A 15,284-nucleotide genomic window follows, 5' to 3' on the forward strand; every position below is an offset into this window, starting at 1 on the left:
CGCTCTAATGCTGCATCAAGCGGAGGGAACTTGCATCCTCTATGGTACGATCCGTGTGCATTTCTTTAGGAATCGGGAAATCAGAATCGTGTTTTTAATCGTAAACCGTTTATCTTTGGTTCAAGAAGAGAGCAACTGCGCTCTCGCATCGGAACCGGTATAACTTTCGTTTTCGAATAAAATTTGTTTCACATCGTTATGACTTTTTCGCGCCGAGATATCGACGAGCGGTGAATTTCAAAGAATGGCGGACTGAGGCCCGCCATTCGCTCTGGCCGATAAAGCGCTGCCGCGCATCCTTTGAAAATTTCACGCGCCAATATCTTGCCAAAAAATCGACGTACGAACGTGAAACAAAAGTCGTTCTTTTCTGCGGCTCACGCATCACGCGTTCGCATTTGTCGCGGGTGTATTTGTTACAGTACACATTCACATGTACAATCACTACATGTGATATATACACAATATGTTGTTACAGAAGATGACAAAATAGCGCAATAGTTAATATCGAATATGTTGTCATTGAGAACGGTAAAAAGTTTCGCGCGATTTTATTTATTTACAAAATTCCGCGCAAAAATTTCTACATAATTTGTAGATGCTTTCCTTGAATTTTCAACGAAACAAAATTTTCATACGTATTAATTTAATATAGTGTGGTTTGATAATTCAGTCGAGAACAGTTTGAATGATAAATTTTGCGATCTTACAATTTCTCGTTGCGAATGTCGAGAAATAAATATTCATCTTCTTCGACGAATTAATCGCGATCAAAGCGGGTAAAATCTACAGGCTGTACATTTTAAATCAGATTTTATTCGAATATCTTTCAGCTGAAATATTGTTAACGTTAGAGATATTTTCAATTTTGAGCGATCTTGCGTCGAGAAATAAAATACATTAGTAAAAGACATTAGATACACAATGAGCTGCAACCTCGTATCGTAGCACTCATTTAACAAGATCTCCTGCATGCAACGTTAATTTCTCCGGGCTACGTCCGATCACCATAAAAAGCAAGAGTCAACGGCTTACCTGTAGATTGGCGTGATGTCACTCTTGTACCAAACGACCAAGATAGCAGAATCGTTATGTCGCGGTGGACGAATATCGCACGGCAACTCGGCCGTCCCATCGAGGACCGCTCTCGTGGGCAACGGCGGTCCTGCAACATGAAATACTGATCGAATACTCGCCACCTGCAACTTCCGTCATACGGACGGAAGAGTTTTCTCGGTAATTTAACAACTAAAAATAGTGAAAACTTGAAAAATCGAACGATAAGTCTTTCGAAATTGCCAGTGTCATGACAAGAGAGAATCTGTTTCGCGTTTTCTGACTTATGCTGATTTGCGCACATAGACGGGAGAAAAAAATTGACTCTTAATCGTCGAGTCGAAGATCCAAGGTTGATCGAAAAGTTTTATCGCAATATGCGATGAGTCTCGCGTTTAATAAGATATCAGCGTCCTTATATGTTATCGCGTTACCAGTAACTGCGAGCAGTTATTCCCAACGTAGGGAAATCCGTTTTACTTACAAATAACGGGGTTGACTGACGCGTTGAGCGACGCGAAAATGATTGTGTTTCACAAAGAGAGGGAGAGAGAGAGAGAGAGGGGGGGACTGTCGTTTCCTTTAGCGAAAAACACGCTCGCGTATTACCATGCGCGCACGTACAGCGTTATACACCTGCATCTGCCCTCAACTTCAATCATTTTTCGAAACGCGCTTCTCCTCCTATATTACGCCGACATGCCGTGCAAAAAGAAGACCATCGACCACGAAAATCTCCTCCCCCCGTGGGCGTAAGGCGATCATTTCTATCGCGTTGGAATTCTAATTAATTTTCGTTCACGATCGTCACCGGGCCGCGGAGCCGACGCGTCCGCTGTCGCTTTGAGCGGAAACAAAAGGAGGACAAACAACATGTCGGTCGGTTGCGCTTTTGCCGAAATATCGCGTCGATGGGCGACGCGTCCCGTCAACACTGGGCAATAACATTCCAATATCCATACCGTTCGCGACGCGCGGGTTGGGCTCTCGGCTTGGTCAACGTTTCGTTCTTCGTTCGGAGATGCGAACGATTGGATATTTTCGAGGTGAAATGAGAAGAGTGAGAGAGAAAAAGAGAGAGAGAGAGAGAGAAAGAGAGAGAGGGGGAGGAAGGTAGGAAAAACGCTGCTGGACGAAGACGTCGGAGCGCGCGGAACGAGGAGTCGCGTCACAATTTCGCGCTCCAGAAAGCGGCGTTTCCAGCGGACGCTCACTCCTTCCCCCCTCCTGCCCCCGACATCGCCAGTCCGTCCGTCCGTCCGTCCGTCCGTCCGTCGTCCGTCGCCGGGTATTGAAGGATCGGCGAGAAATATTTGCGGAGGAGAGGCAGCGCTCGCGTGAGATGGGTAGAAAAAGAGTGTGAGAGGGAGGAGGGAGAGGGAAAGAGGCGAAAGCGAACGGGATGGCGAACGGACACAACGCGGCGCGCCGGAAAGCGGAAACGGATGTATATACCGGCCGGCCGGTTGGCCGGCCAGCAGTCCGACCGTATTAAAACTGAGCGTCGTGAATAGGGGGATTTCCTTCCAGTCTGTCGAGCCCGTAGAGGAAGCGCACAGCGCGACACCGTTCGCTCGCTCCTCCACGCGGAATTTTTCCAAATTTTTCCTTCCTCCTCAGCTCGTCCGGAGTGTCAGACGAGCCTGACGCGCGCTCGCTCAGCTGCGACCGATCAAACTTACTTCGAACTTCGGCACGAGACAAAAGGCGTCGGTACAAAATGGGGTCGAATGAAAGCAGCGACGGATTCGATCGGCTATTACTAATTCATCCTCCTTTTTTTCCCGTCTTCCTCTTCCTCTCTCTCTCTCTCTCTCTCTTATTCCTTCTCTCCCCCCCACTTTCTCACTTACTCTCTCGCTTTTCGTTTTTCCTCGATTGCTCGCGTGGGAGCTATCGATTTTGTAAAACAGACCGCCGGGTCCGGTCTCGCCGCGAATGTCCGCCGGGAGCGAGAGAATGTTTGTCGAGGGTAGTTTCGCAAACTTTGCGGGGGGAATTTTAATAATGATACGTTTTAATCGGGAGCGTTTTGCGGCACGGAACGCGCGCACGTGTGCGCGCTGGCGACTCCGATTGCCCGCAACTTCACTTCGTGTTGCTCCATTATCGCGCTGCTCGACGATCGTGCGGGAAGGTATCATCATTGCCTCACAGCTTTCTGTCCGTTTCTCCGTGATTTTTAAGGGTCACTTGAACAACTTGAAGGAAGGTGGCGCAGCCGCCGCCGTCGCTGTTTTTTTACTTGCACCTCCTAAAGTAGGGTGCTCTCACGTGGATGCGTGGCGGTGGCAAGAGTGTCGCGGGTATTCCATTATCAAACTTGGCGAAACCTTTATCTCCGCGCCTCGTCCAATTTCCAAGTCTCTGTCGCAAGAGCCATTTCTCTTCCTTACATTCTCGGCCTTATGAGCGATAGTTCACACGGCGGGCGCATATTAGGTCTCTCGTTCCAAGTTTTGAATTTTTAAGCAGAATTTTCACTCTGTGCCGCCGTCACTGCCGCGGCAGAATATATTATGCAGTCCCTAATTTAGCGTCCTGGCTTCTGTCGCTTCAGTCGCGCGTACGGTCGGATGAGTTTACGCGAAGGAACAAATGGAGAAGCGGTTTCACTCGTTTGAATGTCTTCCTTTCTCGACGTTTTCGCCAACGACACTTCCACACGAATCCTCCACATTTCAGCGCTGAATTCGCGCGATCGATGTAGGAAGCGTCGACCTGGCCGATTAAATTATTCGAATCGGAATTACGATCTGTTGACTGATCTCTCGCGGGGTTGGCGACGAACATCGCTAATATCCGCGCTGTACAGCGACAAACCTATTCTCTCTTGTCTCTCTCACTCCCTTTCTCCCTTTCTCTCTCTCTCTCTCTCTCTCTCTCTCTATCTCTCTCTGAGGATGATTAGACGAGGGTAATCCCGTTGCGTCGAGGTCAATGCATCCGGGTAGAGACGCTAATTAAATTTGCAGACGACCGAAGTGGCACTCTCTCTTTCTCTCCCTCTCTCTCTGCACTCGCAAGGTGCGCGCTTTTTTTTCCCACGCATTATACATTTAACACTGGATACGGGATCCGTCTCGCCGTCTCGCGATCTTTACCGCGAGCTTCTCCATTTTTCTCGCGCCCGTGCCTCATAGAGTTAACATTAACGCCGTTATCCCCCTTTGCCTCCTCCTCCTTCTCTTGCATTTTCTCCTCTCGCTCTTCGGCAGCAACACGGATGCTTTTATCTTAACCACCGTTATACGTGGCGGCTATCTACCTGCCGCGCTACTGTACTGTATCGTGCGGCGCCGTACGGTACAGTACGGTACGGTACGTTACGTTACGCTACCTACGTAGGGATGTAGTCTCGCGTGTACGCCGGTATAAGCGTATAAAATAACGCTTTTCATGGCGTTCGCTAAATTTCCCCTGGGCTGCTCGCGGTGCATTATGAGTCCTGAAGGGTGACAACAGGAGCGGATCGCTGCTGCCGTATCGGAGCGGCGTGAGCGCAGCCTTGTTCCCGCGGCTTCGCGTGATCTTCCCGTCTTCGCCGGTCGCGTCAACGAGGACGCATGCGGTCTAATGGCACGACAGTCGCGGAATCGCGTTGAAAAGCGTTTTTGAAAAAAAAGAGAGCCCCTGTGTGACGTTCCTTTGGAAAAAGGGGACAGCGAGTCAAAAAGAGAGAGAGAGAGAGAGAGAGAGAGAGAGAGAAGAGGGGGAAGGGGGAGAAGTAGAGTGAGAGGAAACAGGAAGAGGAAAACGCGTGAACACAACGAGAGCCGGTGCAGCAATCCTTTCCGTCGATGGACGCGAACTGGGAATCCTCCGTGCGTGTCACGTTTCATTGAGGATTTTTTCCACCGTCACGCGCGCGAGAATGTCGTTGTTGTCGTGGTGGTGCAGCGGTGGTGGTCGGACTATTACTTTGTGAGAGCGTTGCGCCGTTATCGTGATGAAAATATCACGGTTGTTACGTACTCTTCGCCGTCCGTTCTCTCGTAAAGATTCCCTCCGCTATACGTGGGAACGGTGGGAAAGCGAATATTTTATTTCGCATCGAACTGGCTCTCGTGTAATCATTTGCCGGCCGTTTTATCGGCGCGCAATCGAAAACATCTCGCTTCACGCGGCCGCAAATCGATGCCCGGAACAGCCGCGCGGGGCCTTTTTACCCCGATGAAAAACAGAATTTTTGTATTACATGTATACGTAGTAGCGGGCACGTCGGAGTGAATTTCCGCCTCCGTGGGAAAGAATAACACTGCGTACGTGATACCACCCGCCTCGCGCGAGAGATAGCCTCTCTTCCTTTTTCATCCCTCCGGGGATCCAATTTCGGAAATTTAATACAGCGAGCGCGCGCGCGCGCGCGCGCGCAAGCGAGAGCGGTAACGCGCGCGCGTAGCTCGCGCGAGAATTTGGAAAATCGCAATCCCCCTCGATGATTAATCTTCGAAAGTCGAGCCTCTTCGTCTAATGCGAGCCGAGCGAAAACATGTTTGGCCATTCGGTCTGTACAACAAGAGCGCAAATAAAAGAATAGAAAAGAACGAATAGAAAAGTTCTCCGCGAAATGCTCGCTACATTTCAGACACGCGCCACGAATGTACCGTTGAAAATGTAAAATTCAAAGCACAAAGCGCACCTTTGAGAATTTAATTCAGCGAATGTGATATAGAGAACGATATTTCACGTATTACGCAACCTGCGTGAGAAAGGCGTTTTCGCGCAATATTAGGTGTATCGTGCGACAGGTCGCTAATTAGAAATACTTTGACGCGTTATCGTTGCGATGATGACGATCCTTTCTCGCGCGCGCACGATGCGGTCGGCTGTGCCTCGCTAGCACGGATATTTACCGTGCAACGTGCCTCGCCAGGAGAGAAAAGTGATATCGTCGACGCAGCGGAAAAGCCACTCTTTATAAAACGCTGCTGAATCGACGCCGGCGGTTTCCATATACCTGGCCGGCGCCTCACGGGTTTACACAAGTTTCGTATGCTCCGCGGAAAGGAGCGCCTCCCTTCCTCTTCCCCCCCTCTCTCTCTCTCTCTCTCTCTCTCTCTCTCTCTTTCTCGGTAACAAGGAGAGGCTGTCAGCGAAAATCCAGAGCCGGGACCGGCAGGCGAGATCGAGATGTCGCGACCACGATCGACGGTGGCTTCGCTTGGACGCGCGCGCGCGCGCGAAACCGCTCGACCGTGCATAAATCTCCGCCGAATCGTATCCTCTTCCTTGCCAAGAACGTATACAGGTATATATACAGGCTGGTGTATGGCACTGTAGCATCTTTGGAGCGCTAACTCACACGAGGAGGGACTAAATTTACACGGCACTTACGCGTTAACAGCACAAATTGAGGGCATTGTATGAGAGAGTTAACGAGCGACAACAGGAAGAGAGAGAGAGAGAGAGAGAGAGAGAGAGAGTCTCTCTCTCATTCGCGACTCGAGATAATCGTCAGGCAGGAGGAAACGGCGCACGGATGTGCAAACTACAGATAGAGAGCGGAGAGAGAGAGAGAGAGAGAGAGAGAAAGAGAGAGAGAGAGAGAGAGAGAGAGAGAGAGAGAGAGAGAGAGAGAGAGAGAGAGAGAGAGAGAGAGAGAGAGAGAGAGAGAGAGAGAGAGAGGAGAGAGAGGAAGAACCCTTTTCCCATTTCCGATCGATTTTCTCCCCTTCGCAATTTTCAACATCGTCTCGCGAGACGTTAAACCTCATCGCCGGCTGTTGGCGCGATGGTGAATTTCGCGACTCTAGCTCGTGGCACCGGATCTAACAGGATACGCGGGCAAACGGTCCTCTTGCCGATAAGGAATACGAGAATGCAAGAACGACCGCCGAAGGGACAGAAACAGAAAGAGAAACAGAAAGAGACGGAGGCACATGGTATATACATATATATATATATATATACATATATACATCTGTACATCTGTATACACATATATAGAAGGGGGAAGGGAGGGGGGGGGAGGACGGAAATCAGTGTTACGGCTACCCTCGTCTGGTCAAGCCCTTTCCACGTGCGGAAATAACCTAAACGGATATCCAGCTAAGCCGATAATCCGCGGGTCAGACAGTGTCGAGAAGCCGTATAACTTTGCTTAACCCCGCCCGGCCACCCTTACGCCTCCCTGTAGTGGCCAGCAACGCGCTCTCGCCGGCTGGCTATCCGCACCCTACGGCTGTTCACGGAAACCCGCGGTTAGCTGGCAGCTATCGTTTCTCTGCGCTTTGGCCACCACCGTCGGCCAGCAGAAATCAATTTACTCCGGTGATTCTCTGCGGTAAGATCAGCGACAGGTGAAGATTGCCGCGCGACGGAGGGAGCGGGAGAGACGAACGACGAGGAGATTAGCGGCAATAAATGCGGCAAGACTCCGCTCCGGGTTCTTTAATAATCCGAGACACGTGGACGTGTCCAGGCGAGAAGCCGCTTTCGCCAATCTCGCGTCTCTAACGGCCTCCCTTCCCGGCTTCTTCCTTTCTCTTCTTTTTCTTCATCACCGCCGCCGTCGTCGTCGCTGTAGTCGTCGCCCACGAAACGACGATAGCATTTGTCCGAGCAAAATTAATCGCCGCGATTACATACCCTCGGCCAGTGTCGGGCGTGCCCCGTCTCGTCGCTGTCTGCGTTGCGTCGACGCGCGAGGGGCGGGAGGGCGCGGAGAATCGGTTCCTTTCTCGATTGGACTTGGAGCGCTCGACACGGATCGCTCCGGTCAAAACGTCCCGATAATAAAATCTGAAACATCGATGGACCCCCTCGCGCTCTCTCTCACATATGCGCGCACGTATGCGTGTGCGTATAAGTAGCGCACGCGTATACAAGGGCGTGGGCGCGGAGGGCGGAGGGAGGAGATATATGCCGGTCGGAGCGCGCAATATCGTCGAGTTTTAGGGTTTTCGCAGCTGTGGCAACGGCTGCCCGCAAGACGGTGCCACGATTTCCCCCGAAACTCTCGCCAATATCACCATAACCATAATTCCACGATTCCATTGGGAAGTTTTTTTCATTCGTGCCGTGTGGCCCGGTAGCCTCTACGGCCTCGTGTCCCTCGTTGTCGTTCTTATACTCCTCCCTGGAGGGACACGTGGGGCTTTTTGCGGGCCGAACGACAGTCTGTAATGTGGCGGTGCGCGGTCGGCCAAAAATCATTTCACGGCACATTATACCACGTGATCCCGCTCGTACTGCTGCCTTTTTCGGACAACGTAATATATCCCCGCACATAGCAATGGAAGATACGACCATCGGCTGATGATTCCGCGGGGCGATTCTCTCGGGGCAGCGGAGAAGTCGAGTCGAGTTTTTCTCCGCAATCGCGCGGCAATTGGAAGATTCGGCAGATTGGGATGAAGAATTTTCACGTAGTCGCGAGACGGGTTGGAGAGACCGGATTCTCATTGTGTCCACGTGGCGGCAGACAGGGATCCGTCAATCCTCTGTCAAATCTTCTTTTAGATTGGAATGATTGAGATGCGACGGTGACGGATACTGTGAATATTTCAGTGTGGGGGCGTTGAAGAATGGTCCGACGCAAGATTGACGGACTCCCGTCTCTGTCGTTCTTTAGACCAAAAAGTTGCCAAATTTAAAAGTTGAAAAATCTCAACGGACACCCAAAAAGAAGAAGTTGAAAATGTGATTGAAGAACATTCAACGCAGTTCAGACTAGTAATTTTTAAAATTAATTGCATAGCTGAATATTGACAGTAAATTCTGGACTGTCCTCTTGAAATCTGGACGTTTGACAACCCCGGTCCAAATGGACAATGGGAGTCAGACCTGAAGACCTGAAGACCTGAAGACTGACTCTAACCATCCATTTAGGCGACGACAGACAGAAATCCGTCAATTCTCCGCCGAACCTTTTCCGATGCTTTCACATTGGAATATTCACAGCATTCGTCATTGTCGCATCTCGATCGTTTCGACAAAGAAAAAATTGACGGAAGATTTGTCCGTCCTGTGTCGCGAAGTCTCGCGACACAGTGAAATTGTCTTAAAATCGGAGAAAACACAGCCGAGTTTCCAACCAGCGAATTTCGCTCCAGCGCATGTCGTCGCGGTGTGTTCGACGCGTCGTGCTTTTTGCGATCTGATTTTCTTTCGCTCGATGCTCCACTTCAAAGTGTAATGTTTAGCTGTACTCTTGATCGGAGCTCTCGGGCTACCGCTGGCGCTGTGCGGCGGATCTATGCGGATATCTGCCGAAGGAAAATGTGAAACTGGAGAGGAAAAGAGCACAAAGGAGAAGACACGCTGCAGGGCGGTCGCGCGATACCTCACCTCGTGAGTTGACGGACAGGCGGTCAAACTCGTCGCGCACACCTGGTTTCGCATCGAACCACACCTGGTTTCGAGAAACGAACGACCCTTGGCTCAGGCTCGAGAGGACGCGCCTCGGCGACGCGTGTATGTCAAATTCGCCTTCATTCGGAAAAATACAAAGAGGCTGCCTCATCTCCGCCGCATCTCTCGTATCAGCGTGTAAAACTGCATAGCGACGCATCATATGACGCATCACCGAATCACGGCGACGAAAGAAAGAAAGAAGGGAAGAGGGAGAGAGAAAAGTTGAGGGAAAGATGATCTTTAAAGAATTATTTTCAAAGGAGGAGATATTGAACATTAAAATTATATTCCAAGTACATGGTCGAGTATACGTAAAATCCGCAAAAATTGTCCGGCATTGTATTACGATACAATGTCGGACAATTTTGTTCTTCCGCTGTCGGATTAAATGATCGTGGCCCCCCCTCCCCCCAGCGTTTGGCTCTCATTATTGGCTCACCTTTATTGGCTCTCATTGTGGCCGATGTTTCTTGCTAATCAGACACTTGTAAAGCTTTTACAAAATTGAAGGATATCCTCTCGTGATGTTTATTACGCGAGTGCGCACGGCCGTCATTATTTTGATCGAACCGCGACCGACCACATTTCGGTTTCAGACGAAATGGAAACATCATTGTGCGCCGCGCGCGGTTATTTTTGTTTCTTTATTTGCTTCGGCCGGCCAGCTCGTTCGCGCGAGCGAGTGCTGTATTCGACATCAAAGCCCCGTGGCTCGGGCAATTTCGACCGACCTTGTCGTTTACGCGTCGAGTTTACCGGAGGGAAATGCGAAATGGAGAAAGCAGTCGCGAAGCGTGCGGAATGCACGCGTTAACCATCCCGCCCGTTGATCCACCGACGCGGCGGACTGCCTGCGAACTCTCGTGGCGTCACACAATTTGCGAGCGCTTGTGTTTTCGTACCGCGCCGCGCCGCACCGCGCCTCCGCAGACTCTGACCTCTGTGATTCGCGCGAATTAGTTCCTCGGGAAACAAAAGACACGGCTCTCTCCGCGATTGCCGCGTCGTTAATAGAACATGAATAACGCAGAGTCACACGCGCGGAACAACGATCGACAACGCGCAACCGAGTCGCGCGTTTAGTCTCCGATTTAAAACGATTGCAAATGTGCATTAAACATTTACATATCACCGTCCAAATTAACCCGATTATAAATTTCTACGCATCGAAAATTTATACCGCCATTTAATTGGACAGCAACATGAAATTTTGAAGAACTCGGTATAGATGTCAATTGTTGATGAATCGCGCTGATAAAACCATAAAACCATGGAACGCGTTCAGCTATTATCGCGAATCCTCGAAGATCGTTCAGAGAAAATGCTCGTGAATGCCGCGCAAATAAGGTAATAACGAGCGCGGTAATAGCCGATGGGAATCTGCCGTGCAGAAACGCACGCAAAAATCGAGCGCGAAAGAGAGTGTCGATCTAGTTTCTGTTCACATTTGCCGAGGTGGATAATGGATCGAGAGAGTTTTCCGAGTGAATTTACGGGAGATTCATACTCGATTCAGCTTACTGATAAGCTCAATCGTAAAGATAAAGACGGAGATACTAGGAAATACCCGAGGGACTGCCGGTGCTTTCAGGATAGACAAGGCGATACGATTTCGCAGCGTAGTGTCTTTATTTCTGCACGTTCATCCGCGCGAAGATGGCGGGTAAGAAGGGAATGCAGAACTTAATAAAGCATCCTGTTTTTCATCGCTCTCTCTGCGCGTCAGAAATATATGTCTATATACATCCAACTTTTAAAGCATTAATAATTGCTGAGTGGAAGTGTGAAGGTGATACAAACGTTGAAAAGGCGAAAAAAGAAAAAAAGGAGAAAAAGGAGGAGGAGGAGGAGGAGAAGAAGAAGAAGAAGAAGAAGAAAAAGAAGCGAAAGATGAAGACGGGCTCCGAATGAGTTACCGGGGTAAAAAGCCGGCATAACAGAAATCGCGCATCGCGACTGCAAAGACGACGAGCTAAATGGCAAAAGTAGCTAAAAGCGCCGTCACGAGAGCAGTTAATAATAAGGTTCGCTCGTTTTATATTATATCGTATTACTTGTTCAAGTCTCGTCTTATACGGCGCACAGCTCCGGTGTCAAAATGTGTCTTTAAGCTCGATCCGCTGTCTTTTCGCAATTCAGCTTTGGCTTCTACCTGTCGCTACTCGTGTTATTTGCATGGTGGACTTTGTCGAAGGCGCAAAAGCTCGCCGTCTAATGAGTAACGAAGTTCTTTATCGCTCACGACGCGCTCCTTTCTATATCGCCGGTGTGAAAATTTGCTTGCCACTTGTTCTCTCTCTCTCTCTCTCTCTCTCTCTATCCCTCTTCGCGCTACTTTCGCTGGTGTACATTCGGGTCCTTTGTCTGGCCCCAAGTGCCGGCTGTTGCACGTACTCGCACTTTTTCCCGTTCTCGCCCCCTTGTCCACGAGGAGTATTCTCTTAGGTTCCGGGGGAGAATTTTCTCCTCCGGCCGTTAAGGGCGAAGGGCGAAAATGCCGTTAATGGGGTCGTTAAAGGTCTCATTAACGTTCTCGCGAGGGGCGGATAACGAGGGAGTAATTAAAATTTGATCAACTTCTTCTTGCAAAACCCGGGGCTCGTCAGTCTCTCTTTTTCTTCTTTCCGGAGCGTGCCGGTGGCGGCGACGGCGACGGCGATGGCGATGGCGAGGACGGCGGCACCGGCAGTGCAAGGCGCTGCTTATTCCCTCGTTATTTAAGATCCTGCCTAATGGCGCTAAGTTAATATCGCGGAGACGCGAGGAATGTAACGCGATTACGCTTTATCTCCTCGCGACGATGCGTCGCTTTGTGCCGGTAAGCGCGTCATGATGATGGCGCGCTTTTCTCCGTCCTCGGCCGATGCCGACGAGGACGACTGCGACGGATCCGGTAACGAATTCTCGACAAATGACAAGTGTCGTCCGGGAAATATTTCTCGGAACGATACGCCGGGCCGCATCCGACCCACAAGTGAAACGCCGGGCGTCGTACATTCCCGACCACCTATAACCTATAAACGGTGCCCGTTGATCAGCAACATCCGCGCTCGCGTCGATGCGATTTTTCGCTCGGAGGTTACTTACGAGCTCTCTCACCCCTTTCCCCGTAGCCGGCCGTGATAGTCGGAGAGCGTCGGAGAGCGTCCGAGAGTTCACTCTCGACAGGAGCGGGCGAAAGAGAAATGCCGCGGAGGCGGAGGCGAAAGCGAAGGCGGAAGGACGATGAATAAAAGGGAGAGCACGCAAGAGTTAGGAGGTGGGCCGAGAGAGGGAGGCGACAGAGAAGGTGGCAGGGGTCGTAACTGTGGAACGATCTTGCCCGAGGGAACGTCCTGCGCCGTATGTCTTCTGCATACAAATGCCTTTCCTATAGCCGTTCACCGGGGCCATCAGGCTTACCGCGGAACGGAAGAACGTTGGCTTGCCAATTTTAAAGGCCGTTTGTGAGTGATGCACAACGTCTGCGCGAGTCTCTGGCGTCTACTCCGTCGCTGTCGTCATCGTCGCCATCGGCCGGCTGTTCATTCGTCGGATATCGCGCTGATGTCAGGCGAGACAGAGAGAGAGAGAGAGAGAGAGAGAGAGAGAGAGAGAGAGAGAGAGAGAGAGAGAGAGAGAGAGAGAGAGAGGCACGCCGGGAAACATACTGACGATAAAAACAAATTCCTGCGCGAATGTGGTTCACGGCACGGTAGAACGTAGACGAGCACAGAACGAGAAGAGCGCAGACCGGCGAGGTACGGGGGGCAAGGGCGGGCTATGAGAGGCAGATTGTTTACGGTGGAGAGCGGCTGTAATAGTTTCATGCAGTTTATTGCCGAGAATGGACCCTCCGGCCGGCGCGGGATAACGGACGATAAATCAGATTTTACCTTCGGTTATCGGATACGAATCTCGATTGGATCGCTGGCGCTTAATTTTTGATTTCTCAATTAAATTAAGCGGATTAATTGCGCGTCGATTGAATATTAAATTGGACTGTTTGCGTCGCTCGCGGCATAATTAAAAGGCCGAAGAGGCCGTGCGTAATTACTTAAAATCGATGCGCGATAGTCGGATTATTGTTTTCAAATGGAAGACAAGCAAGGAACGATCTCGCGCTCGCTCGCGCCGCGAAATCACTTCCCTACTTGCAGCGCGGGGCCGCCCGATTATTTTTCTTGATATTGCGAACATGCGCGTAGCGAGAGCGCGCACGTAGCGCGAAATTGCTTAATTGGAACGTAAACGAGTGTAATACGTATTGCGCGCTAATAGCTAATTAGAGACAAAAATACTGATGAAAGATATATTATATGTATCCGAGAGTGCATTATCACGCTAATGCGCAAATTAATACGCGGGTGCATCGCGCGTGTACTGATTTAATTGTAATGATAGCCGAATTATTTCCCACCCCTTCTCTTCATTTCTCTCATCTCTCTTCTCTTTCTCCCTCATTATCTACACACACACACACACACACACATATATATCTATATATATATATATATATATATCCGCGCGCGTTAATAATCCACATTGAAAATATTCCGCCGCGTTGTTTAATGCTTAATTTGGCAGCTTTTCGGCTCGTCCGAGCCACGTATTGGTGTGTACGAAATCGTCAGCTGTCATAAAATTCGACATTCACCGCCGGCGAGGTGAAGAGGGCGGAGAGAAAGAGGAGGCGGGAAGAGAGGTGAAAGGGGCGAGACAGGGACACGGTGTATTTCAATTTCGTTAATTTACTAATTACAGCTGACATTCGATCGCGGCCGGTCCCGCTAGGACGCGCATTACACGTGCGGGCCAGGCACGCTAGATTTAATTAAGGCGCGCGTACATTAATTCATTTGCGCGGGCGCTCGTTCGTCGGCGAGCGCACTTTGATTTCGTAGCTTTTGTTTCGCAGTTCGGATTAAACACCGGCGCTAATCATAATAATAATTTATAATCGATATCGATAATGAGATGCCGCTGATGGCCAAATGGTTCGCGTTTCGTTCGAGCGTTTCAACGGACACGGGCGACGTTCCGCTCTATTCCAACCGCGCTGTGCGTCATGCGTCGCGGTGAAAGGGGAGGAAAATAAAAAGGGGAAGAAGGGTCGTAGCGAGACACAACAGAAGCCGTTCTCGTCGCGAGAACTCTGCGCGCGGTACCGCCGCCGCAGCTGCATTCGTCTGCTCTCCTCAAGACGTCGTGTCATATAGCTATCGTGACGCATTAGATCGCCGTGGAAACTCTCAATAAGAGCGACGTGCACTTTCCCATGGCGGACGGCCGGGGGGATGCGAAACGTCTTGCGGTTAGTTTCGAGGCTGAAGTTGTAGCGTATCTGCGCGCGCCCGCGTGAGAGAGCACGAGATATTCACGACGAGGCTCTCGCGGAGCACTCAAAAAGTTTACCGAAGAACGGGGAGGGAAAGAGAGAGAAAGAGAGAGAGAGAGAGAGAGAGAGGGAGAGAGAGAGAGGGGGGAGGGAGAGAGCTCTCACGGTCGAGACCTCAAAGCGAAAACGCTATTTCCGAGAGCGATTAGAGTTTTGTGACGTGCGAATTCAGCGAGATAATTATTGCCGCGCGGCGACGTTTCTACGAGGTTCCCCGGTTTCTCGACTCGCGTCTCTTTTAATGTGTAAACCAGAGGCGAATGTGGGTTTTCCGCGTTTCACTCACTGGGCGGAATTGTCGGTCGATCCGCGCGTGTGCGATCGATAATTTCGATATAACCGGACACGGTATCTGACGTGCGTTTTTCGCGGCGGCGGCGACGGGCGGCGACGACGACAAGGACGACGGGGTCGAGAGCGGACGCAACAAGGCGATTAAAATATCGGCAGGCTGGTTTACGAGAGGCAGCGGGGCGCTTTTATCGGGTGAATG

General features: G+C 50.5%; 1 protein-coding gene across 4 annotated transcripts in view; it reads right to left on the reverse strand.

Moving 5' to 3' along the window:
- LOC105190612 (synaptogenesis protein syg-2) overlaps positions 1-15,284 on the reverse strand; it is a 306,100-nt gene that overhangs the window by 88,245 nt on the left and 202,571 nt on the right. For all 4 annotated transcript variants that reach the window (XM_025298587.1, XM_025298586.1, XM_011153434.3 and 1 more), the window contains one exon: positions 1,036-1,165. In XM_025298587.1, the coding sequence (XP_025154372.1) occupies positions 1,036-1,165 (130 nt within the window). The remainder of the gene's footprint in view (positions 1-1,035; positions 1,166-15,284) is intronic.

Source organism: Harpegnathos saltator, unplaced genomic scaffold, assembly GCF_003227715.2.
Source record: "Harpegnathos saltator strain DR-91 unplaced genomic scaffold, Hsal_v8.6 scaffold225, whole genome shotgun sequence".
NCBI lineage: Eukaryota > Metazoa > Arthropoda > Insecta > Hymenoptera > Formicidae > Harpegnathos > Harpegnathos saltator.